At 41.5% G+C, this 22,681-nt stretch overlaps 1 protein-coding gene across 2 annotated transcripts in view; it reads right to left on the reverse strand.

Moving 5' to 3' along the window:
• Gpd2 (glycerol-3-phosphate dehydrogenase 2) overlaps window positions 1-22,681 on the reverse strand; it is a 130,462-nt gene that overhangs the window by 82,594 nt on the left and 25,187 nt on the right. For both annotated transcript variants that reach the window (XM_028769244.1, XM_028769242.1), the window contains exon 2: window positions 14,666-14,775. In XM_028769244.1, coding sequence (XP_028625077.1) covers window positions 14,666-14,767 — 102 coding nt within the window. In that variant the 5' untranslated portion in view covers window positions 14,768-14,775. The remainder of the gene's footprint in view (window positions 1-14,665; window positions 14,776-22,681) is intronic.

Consider the following 22,681-nt stretch of genomic DNA (forward strand, 5'->3'; position numbering starts at 1 on the left):
TCCCCTTTAGTGGGTGGGTGAGATTGGGAGGCGGGGGCACAGAATCATTCCCATTGACTACATAGTTTCTGTCTTATCTCAATATTAAAACCGCCTCTTTTACCTTAATACAGAGGATACATGCCTTTGATCTCAGCCTCAAGAGATAGGGAAGGAAGTTTAAAAAAAGCTCAAGGTAAGCCTGGAATACAGGGCAAGACCTTGTCCAAAACAACAATGATATTTCCATATATGGAATATAGAAATATAGGTTTCCGACATCTCATATGTTTCCAACATCTATCCTAAAAAACCCTTTAACGATTCATTAAGCCCCTGAATTACCCAGCTTTAGTATTTACCCACTAGGCTCACTGGTGTCTAGATTTTCACATGCACATCACACCATCACCTGCTTCATCTCAAGGCATGCACTCCCACACTACTGCTACGTCTGATCACATACAACTGACTGTCCACTCAGCTCAGCAACCAAGAAACTTTTCTCCTGCCTTTTTTGTACCTCTTTCTTTGTTTCCTTTGGACAGCCTTCAACTGCTGTGAGTGACTGACATGCCTCTTAGTGGCGTGTACTATTAACCTAAGCAAGATAATACCCCACTGGCATTCACAGAGGCCCATCTCTGAGGTATTCCAGTTCTCATCTACCTGAACACTGAGATGAACCACCATACCTGGTGAGCGTCTAACTGGGTATACTTTGAAATGGAATAATGATCAGCGAGGGATTTTACAAAGAACTAGTGATGTAGAGACTCTATGAACCTCAAATTCAAATTAAAATCTGAGCCTACATCCTACCAGAGCACAGGCACACCTAACACACGCATCAGTGCCCATCAGAGAATGCAGAGTGGTTACCATCTGACTCTCTGACCTACAGGCCTGAGAACAATGACTTGCCCCACAAAGAAAAAACAACGAATCTCTGTGCTGAGCAAAAGCAGCCAGACTTGGGCATCTCTGTACTACACGATTGTGATCATTCTATATAAACAACGTTAAGTAAAAAAGAAAAAAAGTACAAAATCAGAAAAACAGATCAATGACTGCAGGTCTTGAGAGACACCTTGAGAATAAGAGAACATTCTGTTATTTAACTATGGTTATTATTACATAACTGAGTGTGTTATAAAGAGTTGATTTCACTACACTGAAGCTGTTGCCCAAATTACACTTCAATAAAAGTGACTTAAAAATAATAACCAACTGTGGGTAGAGCCCTTATGTTCTAGGTGGTTTTATAAGGTATTTGCTTTCTTTCTGCTCATAGAATCGTTATCGCAAACCTGAGTCAGGCGTATTACGCTCTCCACTCAGGAAGCCGAGACTGAGACACAGTAGAGGGAGTTATCCCAAAACTGTGTGACCAGCTCACAACAGAACTGGAATTGAAACACAGTCTGGCAACAGAAATCAAGTCCTACACTACTATAGTGCGCTGACTGTGCGGAGAATCTTAAGAAAATAAAGACAAAAGCAGACTAACTAGTTACAACAGAATGAAGTAATACCACTGGCAAGATGCAGAAAACTTTGAATATGGGGTTGGGGGTGGGTACCAATTGTTGCAGAAGTTGTACTAAGGAGTCCCTCCACTTTAAAAATATCTACTTACATCCACACACGGTACTATTGAGGGTGATTTATTTATTTTCTGACAGTATTTTAAAATAACATTTTATTTTTGTTTATTTCTTTCAAAAAAGCTGGAAAGTGTTGCAACTGAGAAGCTAAGCACCATGCTTATTTTAGAGGCAGTAAACACAGCCTAAGGCCCTACTTAGAATTATGACAGGAGAAAGACTCATTTTGGCTTCATACGGCTTTGAGTAACAAAAATACATCTGCACTCTACCTTCTCTAGAATATGTTGATTTCAGGGAAATAAAGAAGAGGGGGGGAATTAGAGATAATAAAACAGTGTTGGTAAGTAGTGATAGTCTTTAAGAAAAGGGTCTTTGTGCTCCACTCCTCTTGGATCTGACCTTTCCTAGGCCTCCTTTTCCAAGCCTGACAGTTTGATTAGACAGGAATCTGGGGTTGAGCTCTGCTGATGGATGCATCCAAAACATCCTAATGCTCATGAGATCTGCAGATGCTGGACTCAGCACCACTCACTCGACAAATCACTCTAGTGAGAAGTCCCTCAAGCGTTCTACAGAATAGGAGACAGAAGGATAAGGTGGCAATTATAATATTACTTGCAGGGTATTTAAAGCAGAGAAAGGGCTAAAAGGCTAAAAGGCATGGTGGACCCTCTCTCTCTCTCTCTCTTTCTCTCTCTCTCTCTGTGTGTGTGTGTGTGTGTGTGTGTGTGTGTGTGTGTGTCTAGCATTAAGTCAGAACAGTGCTCACCTGGGGATGGGGTTCAATCCCCAATATTACATCAAACAAGTAGGATAGCACATGTCTGTAATTCCAACATTCATTTGCTGGAGGCAAGCGAATCAGTAGTTCAAGGCCATAGCCTGCCATAGAGTTCAAGACCAACATAGTTATACAGGTAGGAAAGAAGGAAAGAAGGGAGAGAGGGAGGGAATGAGGACAGTCACAGAAAGCATCTCATATATCCTGGCCAAGCTTCCCTAGGAAAGCCAGATAAATCAAGAGTAGTGGACATCAGCTGGAAGACACTAGGAAAGGAAGCAGGAACAGCATGTGCTAAGTCTAGAATATATACAAGTCTGCTCTTTCCTGTCAGCACACTACTCTTAAAATCTAGCTTACACATCCAACTTTAAAAACTGCACTGTTTCACATAAATCTTGAAATTGCAAACTGAGATTAACTTAAAAAAACTGAGTCCCAGCAGCTGTGGCCTATAGGTAGGGCAGGACCTGTGAGATTCAGGGCACTCACTGGTGTTACCCACCTCACCAGTCTGTCCCCTGGCGTCAAGTGAGTTTGCTGCCCCAGGCCTAAACTCAGAGCAAGGCAAGAACATTCAAATGAAGGATTAGCTACCTAACCTCACCACTGAAACCAAAGGTCTATTGTCCTGTCCACTAGGGAGACAGAAAGACAGAAAATTCAAGGCAATTTGTTGAGATCCTGTCTTTAAAAGTGAGCTTTGGGCTGTAATTCAGTGGTTAAGGTCTTGACTAACATGTGAAAACCCTAGATTCAATGTCCAGTACCACAGGGAAAATAAAAATAAATTCCTCCAGCCTTTGACAGAGCCATGCATGGGGTTTGGAGAGATTGTTCAGTGGGTAAGTGCACATACTGATCTTGCAGAGGACCCAAGTTCGGTTCCCAAGGCAAACATTTAGGTGGCTCAGATTTCCAGGTATTTCCAGCTAGAGGTGAATCTATCGGTCTCTGGTTTCAGAGGGCACCTGCATTTATGTGCAGATAGTCAGATGCAGGCATATAATTAAAAATAAAGTATCGCCTTTTAAACAGAGACTTGCATCTACATAGAACTGAAAGCCAAGTTCATAATCCGTAGTTACCAAGAAAGCATTTCCCTTGAACAGGATTCCAAATGAGATCAGTTGTACTATGTCTGAGCTCTATTAGACTTGCAAATTAAAAAAAAAATTCCTAGACATTTGCAACTTCGGGTGAGACCGAAAACAAGATCTAATAATTAGTGTCTATTTCTGAAAGAAAGTGCATATTTAAAGACCACAGGCAATTAACAGCCAGGCTGTCCTGTAATCATGTACAGTAATAATTGAGTATAAAGTAGGTTTCATGCAAATCACTTCAGACTGCAACAATCACTCTCTCGCTCGCTCATATTATGCCATTCAATCAATGGAATCAGCTAGACTGAAGAGAAATTGCTTCCTGTTTTGCTGTCACTGAAGAAGACAAACCCTATCTGTGTGTTCTTAGAGGCAAAAAGTGACAATGCTCTTTACTTCTAGGATCCTCTTGTAACTAAATTGATGACCTTTCTTGGATTTACATGACACTAAGCAACATGTTCCAGTTTAAGCAGGCTCACCAGGGCTCCATGCTTACTCTATAGCCAGTCAATACAGTAAGGTAACTCTCCTTTCCACAGAAAAACAGACAAGTTTGTGGCTACATATTCAACATGGTGTCCCCCACATGTGAATCAGTTATGTGTGGCTAATGTGTCTGGAACATGGATACAAGCAGGTGGTGCTGTTTTGGTTCTGTGGGTTCCAGAGGTGGCTGGTTGACCAGAAGCCGACTCAGGACCACCACCATGAATCAGGAGCTGGCAGCCGAACCACCTCTTTCTCATCATAACTGACTAAGTCAAAGTGAATTATTCCTCCCTTAAGTTGCCTCTGTCAAACATGCAGCATAAGAAGTGACCAGCATGCCCTCTCCTGAGGCACAGAGAATGGACCTCTCCTGCACCCTGAGGTGCTCATTTTCCCCTATAGTATGCAATTTAACCAATGGAATGTTAGATTCAAGGGGAATTGCTGGAAAATGAAAAGGTGCCATCTCTGTCTGAACTATTCAAATAAACTAACACCACTAACTTATGTGACTAAACAATCTGAGGCTTTGAGGATATCGCCTATTGGCTTCCAATAAATAATCTATTTTCCCCTTTTTAATTGAATGTATTATTATTATCAGTGTGTGTGCATTCGTGTGTACCTGCCATAGCATGCAAATGGAGGCCAGAGGACAACTTTGAGAGTCCATTCTCTCCTTCCTCTATGGGTTCCCAAGATTGAACTAAGGTCATCAGAATTCATGAGAGGATCGTTTACCTATCTACCATGCCGACTCACTAGCCTCAAATACTTATTCTTAAATATATAATGCAGTAAAGGTCTGGATGTCTCGAAATGACATTGCCCCCTCCCAATCTAATATCTTGCTTGGGATCAGAATATCTGGAAGTTGAAGAGATAGTTCAGTAGTGAAGGTCACATGCTCTTGCAGAGAACCCGGATTCCCAGCACTCCCAGTGCTGCTCTACACTGCCTGGAACTTCAGTTCCAAAGGATCTGATCCCCTACCCTGGCCTCCCCCTGTGCCAGGGATGCACAAGGAACACATACATATATACAAGCACTCATATATACATAGAAAATGAATGTCTGTTTGTTTTTGTTTGTTTTAAAGAAAGAAAGTGGAGGGTCTAGAGAGTAAACCTGAGACTGAGGTAAGGAAAAAGAGACATAACTCTTGGCTGTCCAGCAGCTATTAGACCTCCCCCCCTCAAAACAGCATCTCATAACTACATAGAGGCATCATCTTTTTATTTTTATTCTCTTCATATATTACATCCGGACTGCAGTTCCTACCCGCTCTCTGCCCAGCCTCTCCTACCACCCCTCTCCTCAAGATTCACAACCCCCCCTCCCCTTAAAGAAGAGTAGGAGAGGAGGTATCTTTTTGTGTATTCTTTTCTTCTCCTTTTCCCCCTCTGTTAGTCTTTTTCTTTTCTTAAATGTAAGCCAGAGTAGTGGCATAAGCCTTTAATCCGAGCACTAGAGAGGCCGAGGCAGGCAGATCCTTGTAAATTCTGAGGTCGACCTGGTCTACAAAGTGAATCCCAGGACAGCCGAGGCTATCACAAGAGAAGCCCAGCTCAAAACAAAACACAATGCAACACAAAAACAAACAAACAAAACACGTGGTCCAGGAAACTGAACTCAGGGCTTCGAGTCTGTTAGAAAAGCTCTCTAAGGATGTGCCTAGCCTGAGACTTGATATGCCAGGGTGGGGGATACCCAGGGGCCCACCACCCTCTCAGAGAAAAAGGGGAGGGAGGACTGAGGAAGGTGACCAGGAGGGGCAGTGAGCAGGATGTAAAGTGAGTAAAATATATATATAATATTAATAATAAATAGAAAGCTTTCTAACCACAGAACTATACCCCAGGCCTCAGGAGGTATTCTTTGACCTGAAAAGAAACTAAATTTATTCTTGAGGATATAATTAAAACTTAGAACCTGATTCATTTTGATTCCAAATTGAATGTCCTCAGGTCTGCTACGTCAGCCCTAAATCAACCAACTACTTTGTTCAAAGGAACGAAGAACTTTTTGTTTGTTTGTTTGTTTGTTTGTTTAGGTTTTGTTATTATTGATGCTTGTTTGCTTTTGTTTTGAGACAGAGTCTCTCTATTGCATAGCTCTGGCTGTCCTGAAACTCACTATTTTGACCAGGCTGGACTCAAACTCCCGAAGATCTGCTTGCCTATGCCTCCCAAGCACTGGGCTTAAAGATGTACACCACCACATGCCTTCTAGAAGGCAGAACTTCCAATGCAACTAGTGTAGTCTAGAAATCCTAGCTCATCCTCCTAGCCTACAGCCAGTCAGTCATGCTGGGAAGCCACAGAGAAGACCCAGATGAAGCAGCACTTGAACCCTAAGGCTCTCCCTAAAGCATTGACCTGGAACTGAAACAGGGCTCACTGACCTCTCATGTGAGTACCATACTGACCCACTGAGTCAAGTGACCAGTCTACTACCCTTGAACCTTCTGTTCAAAATAGTTGATGCTCGAACATGAGATGCACACTCTCCATCTCTGTAGAGATGAAATACCTCATGAAATATAAGATGTGAAGAAGTCTCTCATGTGTACATGCTAATTGCACAATTAGAGCTTGAAAAGCTTTTGTTGAAAAGGCTCAGATTAAAAGAATAAAGTAAAATTGGATCTATCTAACTTAAAGCCGGGAGGTGGGAGATACCTCAAGAAAGCTTTCCAAACACAAAATATGTAACTCTCAGGCTGGGCGGATGGAAAAGGAGACAGAAGCAAGAGGGCTCTCCCAGGGCATTTATAGAAAGTTTCCTCCGTCCCACAATATCCCTAAAAAGTTTCTTTAAAAGGCCTTTAAATGAATAAATAGTTGAAATGAAATGCAAAGTCAAATCAAAGTGAATGTCAATGCTGCTCAGTTAGCAACAGCCTAGCAGCTCACCAGCTGTCGGCGCTAATCCTAGCTCAGCCGTTGACTCACGGGAGTGACCTATAGAAGTACAGTTAACCTCGCTGATTCCTTATGCCAGAGACAAAATAGCATCCCAAACTCCTCGAAGGCCCAGTGTGAGTTATAACTTCAACTTGCCGCCGTGGCCCCACTTTCGAGGGCTAAGTGTTAAATAAAAACCAAAATTAGACAGAAGCTGATAGGATGCTCTTCAGAGAACATTCCCAGCTCTGTCTGCTGCATAATTTCAGTGCTTTGATGGCGTGTGTCTCATGAGAAACAGTTTAACCATATAGAGTGGTTAAGAATAGTTTCGACTGGCCTTATCTAAAATACAAAGTATTCCGAATCCTCATCAAGCTTCCCGATACCAGGCACATTCCCAACACACTTAGTTGTATTTCTAGGAGAAAAAAAAAAAAACAGTCTTTCCAGGAATCTATGCAAAGGGATCTAAGTAGGAGAAGCAAGTGAATGATGAATGTTTTTGGTAGAAGCCCTAACAATAAAATTCTCATTATAAGAAACAGCTCATTAGTCAGCCAGATTAAAAACAACATTCAGGACACGCTGGATGCTTAACAACATGATTCTCTTCTTCCAGAGAAATAGGGCTGTAGGCAGCAAAACCTTACAGGTAACAAGTCCCTGAACCATAGAAGAAATGGGTCCCTCACCTCCCCATGCTGATCAGTAAAGGCAGTTAGAAATCTTTGCTGTAAGCACAGAGTTTGGAGCTTGCTTGTTAGAGTGACTGGCTTCCAAATTTCAGCAATTCACTTATGGGACTGACATACAACTGTAAAGGCGGCTAGAGAGATGATTCAGCAGATAAGAGCACTTGTTGCTCTTGCAAAGGACCTCGATTCAGTTCCCAGCACCCATGTGTACACTTAGAAACATCTGTAACTCCAGTTCTGGAAAATCCAGCTCCCTCTTCAAGCCTCTGTCGGCACCAGGCATTTTTATAGTACAGAGAAAACACTCATACCCTTAAAGTATTTTTAAAATACAACTGTAAAATCTGTTTGGCAACTTAAGATTCAACTTACCTACTTCATACACAGTCCTTTATTCTGAAACGTTCCCTAGTGTGTGACACCTCATCCTTGGTAGAAAAATACAAGATAAATATAATTTGGAATATCATTCTGCTTAAAAAGAAAGGAAAGCATCAACCAGGCAGCATACACTAGCTGGCCCGAGGTCCCTGACACACATACAGCAGAGGGCTACCTGGTCTGGCCTCAGTGAGAGAAGATGCACCTAACCCTTTTGAAACTTGAAGTCCCAGGGAATGAGGAGGCCTGGTGGGTCGGGGAGCACATCCTCTTGGAGACAGGGGAAGGAGGAATGGGATGTAGAACTGTGAGAGGGCAGACAAGGAGAAGGTAACAACTGGACTGTAAAAAAAATGAAAGGAAAGCACTATAAGTGATAACCTTAATTCACCTGTTATGATAAGGTGATAAACCAGACCTAGAAAACATAAGCCTACATGATCTCATATCTGGAATCTAAAATAGTGAAACAATAGTGGTCAACAGGACCCTGAACTGTAACATGGGAAGGTATTATTCAAGGGATTCCACATTTCAGTTAAGCTCAAAGAAAGTAACAAAATGAAATTGATTAGGAAGATTTGGGTTGTTATTTGGTAAGTTTGTTAAGCTTTGTTGCTGTTGTAGCTGTCATTGTTTTCGTGTTTAGGGTTTTGTTGTTGTTTGTGTGTGGGATCTCCTGTTGCCTAGGCAACAGCTCCTAAGTAGGCAAGGCTGACCTTGAACTTCCGATCTTTGTGCTTCTACTTATTACCCCCACCTTGGAAATTTTGTCTTTATCCTTTAATAGTCAGACTTTTAAAGAGAAAGGCTGCTTGCCAATTATGAAAAATGTCTCTGTAAGTGGAAGACTGTTTACCTTAGGGGACAAGTGAGGTCACAAGTTCAAGGCCATTTGGCAAATAAACAGAGATAGCACATGAATGAACATTCTGGTTGACTCCAGACCCCAAATACCCTCAGATTAGGAAGCTTCTTTCATTGAAGTTAAATTCTTCATGATGCTGAAAGTGCTTAAGAGGCAGAGTGATATTCAAAGATGCATGCCGAAGAACAGCAAAGAAAGTAGATATTAATTTAAATGTCGCCAGAAGCCTATCTAATGTGTCTTCGCTCACTTCTGTTATTGACATAGGCAAAAATATGTAAACCAGCCGATTATTTTTAAGTTTGAGATTCCATCTTCTTATGCCTAAAACACTCAGGTGTGCTCCAAATGTAAGACTCCAATGTTGAGAAAAAAAAAAAGAGGTGCATGTGAATCTAAAGACCTACTGTGCGCCAGACCACTGGTCTGTTCAGCCAGACTGAGAACTCGGAAGGGGAAAGTTCGGGATAAAAGAGTCCTTACCCTTCTTTTATTGAAAAATCAAAGCCACAAAACATTCATACCTTGTGCACACCAACAAGTTTCCCCCCAGTTGCACTTGAAAGATAAACCACCACCAGTGTTTGTGTTGCTCTGCCTGGAAGCACAGTGCTGAGGGAGCTGGGGCACAAGGATCCGATTATCCAGACCAGACTGGGCTACAGAATGAGACCCAGTTTCAAAAGGAAAAGAACAAAATGAAAGACTTATTTTGAGTAGAGTTGATCATTCCCTTTTTTTCCCCCCGCTTTTCCAATTTTGTCTTTTGCTACTGACAAAGGAAAAAAAAAAAGAAAGAAAAACCCTTTGTGTCCATTCTACCAAGAAGAAGGCACTGCTTTTTTACAACTTTACAAATAGCTCACTGGAAGGGGAAAGTCTAAAATACAAGTTAAAACAGTGCTCTCAACATCCTTGTGGACTTTAATTACCAATGCATGCCTTTGCTTTTTAGTCATGTAAGAAATATGCCACTGCTACATTCATTGTTCCAGGAAGAAAAACGAGGTCAGAATTCAGGAAAACTGTCTACAATCGCTAAGCTGTTAAGACAGAAGTACTGGAGGCGTGCAGGCTGAATGAGGCTGCAGGGATTACTCCGGATCCACTCGTCAGGGGAAAACTGATTCATCAGCAGACTCTCCATGGTCCCCGATGGCCTTCTAAGACCACTCCACACCAAACAGATCCCTGTTCCCAAAGTCCACTCCCTGATTTCCGTTTAATTCAAAGAAGGATTGGGGTGGGGGGGAGAAAGAAGGAAAGGAAGGAAGGAAAGAAGAAAGAGTGAAAGGAAGACAGAAAAAAAGAAAGGAAGACAGAAAAATATATAGATCTATTTCACCTCTGAGTGAGCTCACAAAGCCCACTGCAGCTCCAGAGTACGTAATGGAAAGAACAAACAGAACATGTCACCCAAGAGGGGCCCCTCACAGCTAAACAGATCTGTTAAATCAACCACAGGTCGGTTAGAGAGAAGACCACAACATCACATCAGTTTTTCCAGTTCATACCTTAATGGTGTGAATGATAAGTTAATTATTTTTCTTTAAAAAAAAAAAAAAGAAAAAAGAAAAAGAATGCCTTTGTCCTAACATGACAAGAGACTAGGGTAGTCGAGGGCTAATTTGTCATATCTCGGACTATTCATCTCCATTCTCCGGGGCCACCTCCATTCTTCCCAGCTACCTGGGGACCGCTCCACACTCGCCACTTCTGATTTTCATAAGTCTACTCTGGAAGTACTTTCTCTCCAGTGTAAGACTGGGTCAGATGCCATCTAATGCTTTTTCCACTAAAAGTTTATCAGTAAACTCACATGTACTAAATAATATCACTGTCAACTTGTTCATGAAAAATTACACACTGATGGGATGTAGTGGCTTGTCTACATACAGTCTTCGAGGTTCTGGGATTACTCCCAAGTACAACGACAACAATAACAAAGATTAAATTTAAAGAAGAAGAGAGGTAAATTTTAAGTAGAGCTCAGCCAGATGAAAACTACCAGCAGCAGAGGAGGACGTAATATTCGGACAGTTCCCTAGGATACCACTACGTGGAGGGTTTTAACACCAACTTATTCTGCTATGCTGCAGGATATTTGATCACACTGTGAACCCAGAGACTGTGTTATTTACTGAAAAAAATGTTTCTGTCAGCACTTAGTACACACCTTTCATCCCAAACAACGAAGGTAAAATTAGTTTGTAGAAGTTAAGTTTGTAGAAGTACCATGTTTGAAAGTGATGTCTAATGCCGGGCGGTGGTGGCGCACGCCTTTGATCCCAGCACTTGGGAGGCAGAGGCAGGCGGATTTCTGAGTACGAGGCCAGCCTGGTCTACAGAGTGAGTTCCAGGACAGCCGGGGCTATACAGAGAAACCCTGTCTCAAAAACCAAAAAAAAAAAAAAAGAAAAAGAAAAAGAAAAAGAAAAGAAATTGATGTGTAAATGAGTGGCAAACAAAGTGATGAGTCAGAGAAAGATTTGACAGAATATCAACTTAAGCGAGAGCAGGGCAGAGGAAGGGAAGAAAAAGGTGGTTTTACCAGGATTGTTTCACAGAGACAGGTTGAAGACAGAATGAAGTTAGACACAGGTGAGGACAGAATAGGCCAGATAACAAGAAGGAGTCAGAAGAACCAAACAGATGGCAAAAGTTAGTATGAGGCCAAGCAGAGCAATTCAGTAAGAAACTGAGAGAAACTAGATTCCGTCAGTCAGCTCAGAAGGGAGTTTGAGCCAGAACAGCTGAGTTGAACCAGCCAGCCAGAGCTCAGAAAGAACTAGAAAGGGGGAGCTTATTGAGCCTTAAGCCTCAGAGGCTGAAAACATTCTAAGCCTAGGTAAGATTCTAGGATAGCAACTACATCAGTCGAATGTAAGTTAACTTTACACTTCTTTCTCTCTCTACCTCTTTCTTTCCATTCTTTCTTTCTCTCTCCTTTTCTTCCTTCTTTCCCTTCCTTCCTTCCTTCTTTCCCCTCCCTCCCTTCTCAGACAGGGTCTCACTATGTAGCTAGCTCTGGCTGCCCTGGAAGTGGTTATGTAGACCAGGCTGGCCTCAAACTCACAGAGATCCACCTGCCTCAGCCTTACAAGTGCTGGGATTGAAAGTGTGCTCCATCACACCTAATCTTCTGATATATACCTAAAAGACAGCAAACTTCCAGTATGAACCATCTTAAAAAATCAGGCCTGAGCAGGGGGAACAGCAGATGGCTACACCTATATAACAAGGCAAAACTTCCCACAACAAAGGTCAGCAGACAAATGGAGCATGTCCACAGCCCTTTCAAAACTGTAGGCAATTCACAAGTCTCAAGGAGCAGATCATTAAAAAAATTAAAATAAAATAAAAAATAAAAATTAAATAAAAAAAAAACTTGAATTCAGCAGCATTTCCACACATCCTATGGCTCTGACTGGTACATACTTTGTGGGAGAAGAGAACTGTATTGCAGGTAGCCTGTGATCATTTTATGTTAACAGTTAAAATATACTGTTCCCTCTCTCTGTGGAGTTTGTCTACTTTTTGCTTAACCCCTCTGGCTACAGCAAACTTAGCTACCCTCTCAAATATAAGCTTAAGGTAGTCTTTTAAAGGGACAGGAATCACTAAAACTGCAGTTGGACTTCCTATGCAACTCACTGACTGGAATAAGCTCTAAGATAGTCCCCACCCACCCCACACCGAGAACCTGTCAGCTTCTTTTTATAAATGTCTCCAAGCTGCTGGCATCCATTTCACTGTGCTATTAGGGTAGTCGGGTGCCTAACTTGAGATAAAGTGACAAACGCTCTAGAAATCGGGCGGTCCTTACTATGCTTTGATTTTCTCCAGCCCTAACACAGCTGCTCCAGAGAACTATCTCAAGTTTATTCTGTGAGAACACTGTTTTTTTTTAATTAATAATAATAATAATCAGATTTTCAAAAGATAAAACCATTAATACCATTAATTAAGCCATAAGCTTCATAGTGAAACATGCTTACTATGGTTAAGACATAAGCCACATACGAATTTAGCAACACCTATTAAATATCATGACCTTTGGCACTGGCATTTCCCAGGTTCAGTTCAGATATCATAGAGCTGGGGGAAAGATGAGGGAAGTAATCTAATCCCTACAGCTCATGTCCCGAACTTCTGAAATAGCCTCAGCAGAAGCAGCATCTTTCGCATTTACTCTCAAGAAACCAACCCAGCTTTTTAAAAGAAAGTGCATCGAACACAATGAACAAATGAGAAGGGACTCAAGAGCTACACAGTTAATGTGGGCAGCACACGCACACCCTGGGAAACTCTGAGGTATGGTGCCCATGTTTCAGAATAAAAAGACAAGGTGACACTCAATATCTCTTTTAAGGAAAAAAAAAATATATAAAAAATGAGCTTCCAGGCCTGGGCCAGGTACAATGGCCAGGCCTATAATCCCAGCCTGATTATATTTTTTATATTTTCCTTCTTTTTCTTCTCTTATTTATTCCTTCCTTCCTTCCTTCCTTCCTTCCTTCCTTCCTTCCTTCCTTCTCCTTTCCCCCTCACTCAGTCACTACGTAGGCCTGGCTGTCCTGGAACTCACTATTCTAGATCAGGCTGGCCTTGAACTCATGAGATCCACTTGCCTACCTCCTTTGTTGAGATTTCTATGCCCAGAAAAAAAATCAAGCCAAGAATCTGAGTTCCTAACCAGCCAGGCTTATAGAGTAAAAGTCCAGTCTGTCTCAAGAAAAAAAAAAATTGAACTTATTTACTCTAAATATAAGGCAATTTCTCCTTTAGGGTAGAAACTTCCATGCAATAAACCTGGTTCTAGTACCTTCTAACACAAAGACAGGAAGAATGAGTGCAGGGAAACCTGTGGCTTAAAGGCAGCCACAGAATGGCTCCTTCGCTCTCCTCTTAAGGCAGAACTGACAGCCTGAGAGGAAAGAAACAGGAGACTAAAACTCCACTAACCATGGCTTCTCAAGGTAAAAGAGTATAAAATCCTGCCGTGAGATCATTTCCTGCCCTCAACCCATGGTTGTGGTACAAAGGGAAATCTAAAAGGAAATAAACACTGTCTTCAGAATGTTTCAGAATGTTCATATTAATCCCACTGCTGTGGTGTCCCCTGCTGAATCACCCTCCTTACATGAAATAATGTTCCTGCTACATCAGTAACTAAACTTTTAAGAACTATAAAGGCATAGTGATGCATGCCTTAATTCCACATCAAAGAGGCAGAGGCAGAGGCAAGTGGATTTCTGTGAGTTCAAGGCCAGCCTGATCAACACACTGAGTTCTAGGACAGCCAAAGTTACACAGTGAGACCCTGTCAGAAGAAGGAAAAAGGGAGACGGGAGGGGGAAAAACCAAAGAAGGAAAGAAAGAATAGAGGAAAGAAGGAAAGGATGGAGGACAGGAGAGAGACAGAGAAAAGGAAGGAAGGAAGGAAGGAAGGAAGGAAGGAAGGAAGGAAGGAAAAAAATATAACCAGACAGCAGAATTGGGCCTTTGCTTTTCCATTTTCTTTCCCAGACTCCTGCCTTCTAACAGGACAAACTTGGCAGGAGCAAGGAAAGCACTCGGGCATCTCAATGAACTGGACAAAGTAAAGTCTAAATGAACAAACTCTGGCACGAATAAATGAGGCAGTCTTTAAGAATCAAGGAGCCAAATGGAGGCTTTTGAGGAGACATTTCCATTTTAAAACATGAGGTACTAAAAGCTCGTGGGCATCATAAGGCATTATTATTCCGAGGATCTCTCAAACAGGAATTTTAAGCGTTGTTCGTACACAGCCGTGAGCACACAGAGACAGCATCCATACTTCACTGTACAGTTACTACTCACTTGCTTCCTTCTGTAATGAGCAAACTGAGAGAGTCCCAAAATAGTGGCCAGAGCTCCTCCACCCACAAGAATAGTCCCTTTCACTGCCTTTTGAAACGCCATTGCTCAGCCTACAAAGAAAAAAAGAAAAAGAAAAAGTTAATTTTGTTGCATAACAGTCTTAATCATAGGCAATTGTACAGATTATAAAACTATCTTAAAGTAGACAAGGAAACATAAAATGAGAAGATTCCTGACATAACAATGGGTATACCATAATCCAAGAGCAGTAACTCCAAAAAAAAAAAGGACAAGGAAATTGATTATGAAAACGTTACATTCAGAGCTGACTGGAATTAAAGAAAGAAATGCAAATTAAGAGACAACTCAGGGTATTTAAACAGTATAAAGTCAAGAGAGCTGTGAAAAGAAATGTCATTGTGGATTTGACAAAACTACAAGCTGTACTTGCGATTTTGTTCCACAGCTAATCCCCTCCACAAGGGAAACTGGTGGGAGTCCTGGGTCATTCAACAGGACAATAAACCTCAGGCCTACTTCAGGTTTCTTGGGCCGTGGGTTCAATTCAAACTCTGAGACAACTTTCTGGAGTTCTCCCTTCTTGATGTAACTCTCACAGAAGCCAAAAGCCAAGACACTGAGATTTCCATCACTAAAACAGTGGACACTTTACAGATAGGAAGTCAACAGATGGCAGGCCCTGATCCTCTAACAGAATGATAACTTAACATGCTATAACTCCTTTTGTTAATGGAGTTTAAAGTGGGAGAAGTGGGGAACAAGAAAAGGAGGGAGGTTTTCCTCTAGTCAGTGACAGGCCAGCAGAGGCCAGGAGAAAGCTCTTTTGTGTTCACAGGGTATTGCTAAACAAAGTGCTGTATTGTGTGAGGGCTTGCTTTCTTCTCCCTTCTTTTCTACTACTGGATTGATTGGATTTTTTTTTTATTTCTGTTCTTGGGGATTTAAAAATATTTTCTGACTTCCTTAGAAGCCAAAACCATTGCAAGGAATACAAATCCCATCAAAATACTCTGGTCTACTTTTATTCTGTCAAACATAAAATGATAACACTATGTGAGCATTTTTTTTTAATTTAGGAGTAAGTAATTTGACCTGCCTAAACCTTTCTCCTTCCATTCACAAAAGCAGCTGGCACACCCAACCTCTTAGAAGGAAGTTATTACTCTATTTTCCCGAACGGGTAGTGATCAGACCTGTGTGAACAAGTCACTTGTGCCTGAATAATATGGAACTTAAGAGCTTGCTAAGTTTAAAGGTAGTTTTAACTTAGAATACAAAAAAGAAAAAAATTCAATATAAATTATAATTATATGTTGGGTTCCATGTTGAATGTAAAATATCTGTTCTACTTTCCTAAATTAAAAAATTTCAATAGAGTTGGTAACTAAATTCTACACAGAACTCATTTTGAAATACTATAAATTACACACTAAAATAGAAGCTGGCATTTCTTAATTTTTTTTTCTTTCTGATCTTCTCCTTCACAAACTCCAAAACTCCAACATAGGGTATTATTATTATCATCATCATTATTAACATTCTTACCCAGGGAACTCTTTAATATAAATACCCTGACATTGGAGGTCTCTCCTTTATTATCTTTGTTGATGCAAGTTAGAAAAGAACAGGAAAAACCAAGGGACAGAGGAAGGGAAAGAGGGCCTTCCCTAAGAATGGCTGAAGCCCCACAGTAGCTAGAGAACAAGATTTCTGATCAACATTTGCTTAAAAACATCCTTCTCCATCAGGAAATCTGCAGTTTTCTAAAAATCTCAACCAAAACACACTTACAGTAGAAGGGTATGTCCTGACTTCCTTGCACAGTCCCTTGGGTTTCACTGTAAACTCTAATCCTGTCCAAGGAACCTCTAGAGTCATTCTACAATCTGGCTTATCAGAGAGGTAAAGGAGAGGGAGGACACCGAGAGGGGAGGAAAAGGAGGGGAAACAAGTTTCTTAGCATTCCTTTGAGACTGAAGTTGAGAGGCACCAAAATAGTACAAACAGCTTCTGGCAAGCGACACTGTGCACCTCATCCTTAAAGATCCTTTATTCATACTTGGATGGTTCTTATCCATTGCCTGTGCTTCTCTCCCTTGACCTCTGAGAAATCCATGAAGAATGTCTTTTCATAAACTAATTCTTGATTGAGACATGTACATCCCTGCTCTTAGTGTTCTATGAGCACTTTTCTATTTTTCATAAACTCTATTTCACACAGACTTAGACAAATACTTCTTTGGCCAAAGCTATGAATCCCGTGCTGACCTGAGTCAAGGTCCCTAAAAGCATGAGGGAACGTCTCGGGCTGCTTCAAGCAGTGGTGTGAAGCTGTGTTTTCATCAGCCGCCACTGACACTTTCCCTACATAACCATCTATTGTTGCTCAAACTGTGTTTGCTGGTTAAGGAAGTCAAATACTCAGTCACTCATAGGCTAAACCTTATCCTCTTTAAAACTCAAAACTATACAAAAGCAGATACCCATTTGTCACGAAGCCTTACATTGTTTAAGATGCTGAGACAACTGTTCATGTGGGTGCCAGTCTCAATAAGAGAACTCATAGGGACCCTGAGACAGCCTGCTATCAGACAGTGAGTTTGATCAACTCAAGACAAGAGATTTAGAGTCCTAGTTTTATTTACCTAAACAGTGCGAGTGCCTACCCCATATAGACAGAAGCCTGGTTGATGGTCCATTGGATGTGACTGTGGTGGATGGTTTGACTTGGGGTGGTAGCACTACTTGTCTTGCTGATAACGTCATTCATGACCTCACAAAGGAAACCACACATCATCAAGGACAACTGTGGGGTGGTACACAGAAGTCAATGAGAATGTCTCAGCGTTAGGTGTTGATCCATTCAGCCAAATAAGAGTAGGGCTGATTCTTCCTAAGTGTGGCTTTCCTACCCTCCTAATTTTATCTTTCAATTTAATTTTCCTATACTAAAATTCACAAAACATTAGTCTTAATAACCCACTAATACTAAAAAAAACCTATACTCATAACACTACAAATTCTAAAAAAACTATATTCATAACACTAGAGTTAGCAATAATTTTCACTGTAGTCATCTTTTTTTATAATCCCATGCAGTAACTGAAAGATCATTTCTACTGAGGCCCTGTCTCAAAAAAAAAAAAAAAATATTATTTCTACTATAACCAAATCCCTCTATAAGGTCACCTAGCTACCTGTAATGAGTAAAACACACTCATAGATAGCACAAAAACTAAAAGGTAAACTGTTCGGTCCAGTTATCCTAAATTCAGAGTTGATATGTTTCTTTTTATTAAGAATGTCAAAATGGAACTGGATGTGACTGTACAGGTCTGTAATCACATCGGTTAGGAGGCAGTAGCAGGCCTGCCTCTATTAGTTCCAGGCCAGCCAGGTCTGTAAAATGAGACATTGCGACAAAAATACTTAAAAAAAAAAAAAAAAGGCACAATGGCAACAGCAGTCACACCTGGAGAGGCTGCTTTACTTCTCAGATATTAACTCATTTCATCTTAAAACATCCAGTTTCATTAGCCAGGTGGTGGTGGCACACGCCTTTGATCCCAGCACTTGGGAGGCAGAAGCAGGCGGATTTCTGAGTTCGAGGCCAGCCTGGTCTACAGAGTGAGTTCCAGAACAGCCAGGGCTACACAGAGAAACCCTGTCTCCAAAAACAAACAAACAAAAAAAAACCATCTAGTTTTAAGTTGGCAAGATGACTCAGTGGGCAAAGAGCTTGCCTCAGAAACACAAGGAAAGGCTTCAGATCTCCTGAAGCCACATAAAAGGCAAGATTCGGTAGCATTCGTCTACAACCCTAGCTCTCCTGAAGGGAAATATGAAGTGGAAAGAGAAGAATCTTCCAAAAGCTCACTGACCAACTACCTGGATATATGAAGAAGAAAAGCAAAAGGCCCTATCTCAAAGTGGAAGGCAATGCCTGAAACCTGAAGTTGTCCCCCAACCCACCAGCCACCACACACACACACACACACACACACACTGGCATACACACACTATGTCATTAAAAGTCATAGGGAGAACCTCTAGCAAAATATCTGCCAATAGCCTTGGGCCAAATATAGGAAAAGCCTAGCTTTAATGTTCAAAGAAATTTACTTAAAAGCAATAAATATAAACCTTACACCATCAACATATATCCATTACATTACCTTATAAGGAAAAGAGTTTCATGGTGCTTACAAAGAAAAGATTATTTACAAGTATCAATTGTAAAAGTAATAAAAGGGGCAGAAGAGATGGCTCAGCATTCAAGAACCTGTCTGCTCTTGCAGGAATTCTCAGCACCAACCTGGTGGCTTACAACCTTCTTGAACTCCTGTGCCTAGGGAAGGAATCCAAATGCCTTGGCACCAGGCATTCAAGTGGGTATACAGACATACATGCAGGAAGAACATCCGTACACGTAAAGTAAGATTTTTAGGTAATAAAAGCTGCAACCAAGAAGATAGCAAATAATATGAGACAGAATAGGAAATGAGGAAAAATGAAGGGGATGCAGGAATAGAAAGAAGCCGCCCACCAGGACCTGCCTTATTAGAAACTTCAACACAACCTAAAAATCAACGTTATCACAGACAGTGTTTGTTCTTATATTTTTTGTTGTGAGCCCAGCCTTTTACAGCTGAGCCATCTCTCCAGCCCGACAGTGTTTGTTCTTAAGACATTAACAATGAACATGACCACTCAGGGTTTTGTGGCCTTAAGATCAACTGTATTACCACTCTTTCACCGTGAAACTAAGCCAGGCATCTCATAAACCCACGTCAACACTTTGTTTACAAATGAAAATTCCTCAAGGGTCTGGAGAGATGACTCAACGTATTAGGGGCTCTTGCTGAGGCCCTGGGTTCTCCAGCAAGTACATACTCAGGATCACAGTTGTCTGTAACTCCAGTTTCAGGTGATGTCATCTGGCCTCTGTAGGTACCAGGCATGCATATATATGTTCCACATATATACATGCAGACAAAACCTAAAATACTCATACACTTAAAATAAAAATATTTCTTTTTCATTTTGAAGAAAAAATTTTAAAGGTAAATCAGCTCACATTTTTTCCAAATTTTAAATTTACTTAATTTCTAAACTTTATTTAGTCAATAAACTTGTCATATCCTTTGAATAAGGTAATTGCGTTCTACTCTGAATTGTTCTGAAATCCTTTCACACCCAAGGGACTCATCTCAAAGACCTATGCTAGGATTCTGCTTCACCGGAACAGAGGAGGTGCTCTAAAAAGTAAATAAATAAAATAAAATAAAAACAAAGAAATAGAAAGAAAGTTATACAACCACAAAATTAACTAGCATATCACACTGCTCAATGTCCATGCTTTCTGAACTGTTAATTAAATCACACGCACAGTGATTTGGGACTGGCTTCCATGTTGGCACACCCTGACTCTAATTCTTCCAAGAAGTCTAGCTCAGCTGGCCAAGCCTAAACAAAATGGCCCTCACTCACACACACACATCTGCTCAAGAGGTATGTCTCCCTTTACAGTAGGATTTTGTGCAGAAGGTTATGAGAATAAAGAGGCCAACTGGACGACAATGAAGTTGACCCCATGTAGACTGAATGAGCTGGGTTTAAGACAACCTTGAGAAAGGTGACCAAAGAGAACTGACCAACGATGACAGGAGGAAGTGGGCAGAGGACAGCATGCTAAAGTGAGGGATCCTGGGAGCCGGGGATTGGCCCCCATTGGTACAGTGTTCTGACCCAGACAGACAAACCGGATGAAGGAAGGAAGGAGACCGGTTTGGAACTGAGAAAATTTCAAATCTTAGTACAATATTTATTTGAAGAAAACAAGAGAGTTAGTCACATATCCATCTCAAACTTATAAAAAAGGGCCTTCAAAGTAATCAGCCACAGGGGTAGGCTTAGGAAACATCAGCATAGAAATGACCATCGCAGCTGCTCTTTGAGTGCCCACAGATACCAACTACAGCTGCCACTTCTCAAGGTCTGCAGGTGACGGCCTGAGCTTAACTGGTCCAACCAAACCCTTGGCTGTCCCTCAAGGACAGCCACTATAGATAGCTCAGATCAACATACATCTCAAACACAGTCCTGGAGTGTTCCCAACCTGTCTCCTCCAACTCACAGCCAAGGCCACCCTGCCAGCTAAATCATGTATTTGAATAACTTAGTCAAACATCTACCTTTAAGAGTAAGAAACAACCATCAAGTGAAAAATATGAAAAGGCCAACAAGAACCGTCAGTGGAGAAAGGGCTTGCCACACAAGCCTGACCACCTGAGTTCAGGCCACCAGATCCCCAAGATGGAGAAAACCACCCTCTCGTCTCCACACCTTTGCCATGGTCTGTGAGCACAAAAGGCATATGAACACAATAATAAAACAAATATTAAGACAAAAAAATATAGAAGGACAACCAGAAGTATACTTATTATGCTCGAAAGACTATTTCCATCCTGGCCCCTGAATTCTCTGCCTACAGTACTTAACTTTACAGTCCACTCCAGATCTACAGCTAATCTCTGTCAGCACTCGTCAAGATGTAAAGGTAACTTGAGATCTCATGCATTCATAACCATCTCTCACTGTGAGAGACACCTCCAACCTGGAGACAAACTTCCCTATCTTTCTGACCTCTTAGGAGCAATCCCAATGACCTATAATGAACTTTTAATCTCCACAAACTGCAGGAAAACAGGAACTTCTCAAGATTTTGACTGGTGTGCCAGCATAGGAATGAGCATCGCTTACCCTTGTGATCAGTGTGAGGGAAAGCACAGTACACAGAGCACTCTCAGCTGGGCATGGTGGTGCATGTCTGTCATCCCAGGACCAGGAAGAGGCCAGCCTGAGATGAATAGCAAGACCTTCAAAGGGCTGAGGATGGAACTCAGAAGTGGAGCTCTTGTCTAGGAAGAAGAGGAATTCAACCACCAGCCTTGCAGTTTTGGGGGCCAGGCTCTACAGCAAGGTATCGAAGTGTTCCACACTCTTCTGATTACCTACACTGAAAAGCCCAGATGCACAATGTGTTTCAGATGCAAAATACGATCCTGGGGCATAACTTAGAGTTAGCTAGCACGAGCTATCTTACTAACCGTTTACAAACTACACATAGAAGTGGTCCCAAAGGCAGCACAAAGCGCCCCCCACCCCCATACTTCACTCTCTGTCTGCAGCGGAGCACAGAAAGCCACCCCCTCTTCCCACTGAGTCACATCACACTGTCACACCCATGAGAGGCCCAACCCATGTGTCCAACCACAAATTAATCCAGTGACTTTTAAAAGAAAGGTATGTGAATTTTACAAAATTAAAATTCTGCACTTGCTCAGAGGAAATCCTGCCCAGTCTTTCCAGAATTTAGAGACTGACAGCAATCCACAGCACAGCGGAAGACGACAAAGTGAACTCAAATCACTTTTTCTTCCACTTACCCACGCTAAAACTCATGCTAAAACTACAAGGGCCAGATTTCTGGGTTTTTTGAACTAGTGAGGCATTTTGTTTTGTTTTGTTTTGTTTTGTTTTGTTTTGTTTTGTTTTGTTTTGTTTTTTTGGTTTGGGGTTCATTATTGCTTGAAGTTTTCTGATGCAGTCTCCTGTAGCGCAGGCTAGCCTTAAACTTCTGATCTCCTGCCTTTTCCTCTCCAGTGATGAGGTTATGGGGAAGCATCAGCAAACTCAGGTTTGGGCAGGTTGTAACAAGCTCTTTATTATTCCAACTGCCCAGGTAGAAGTACGTTGTGGTTCAGACACAGAACACACTGACAAGGGCTGACACAATCAAGTGGTAACCAAAGCACAACAAGACTGGCTGGAAAACGGACGCAAGTGTTCTTCCTACAGTATGACTCTACCAGAAAGATGTGAACCGATCACGTTATGAGAAAACAGTAACAGATGCCAGTCCTTCAGACACCCTCAAAAGAATGTGTGTGTGTGTGTGTGTGTGTGTGTGTGTGTGTGTGTGTGTGTGTGTGT

Source organism: Grammomys surdaster, unplaced genomic scaffold (assembly GCF_004785775.1).
Source record: "Grammomys surdaster isolate TR1022 unplaced genomic scaffold, NIH_TR_1.0 191, whole genome shotgun sequence".
In the NCBI taxonomy this organism is placed as follows: domain Eukaryota; kingdom Metazoa; phylum Chordata; class Mammalia; order Rodentia; family Muridae; genus Grammomys; species Grammomys surdaster.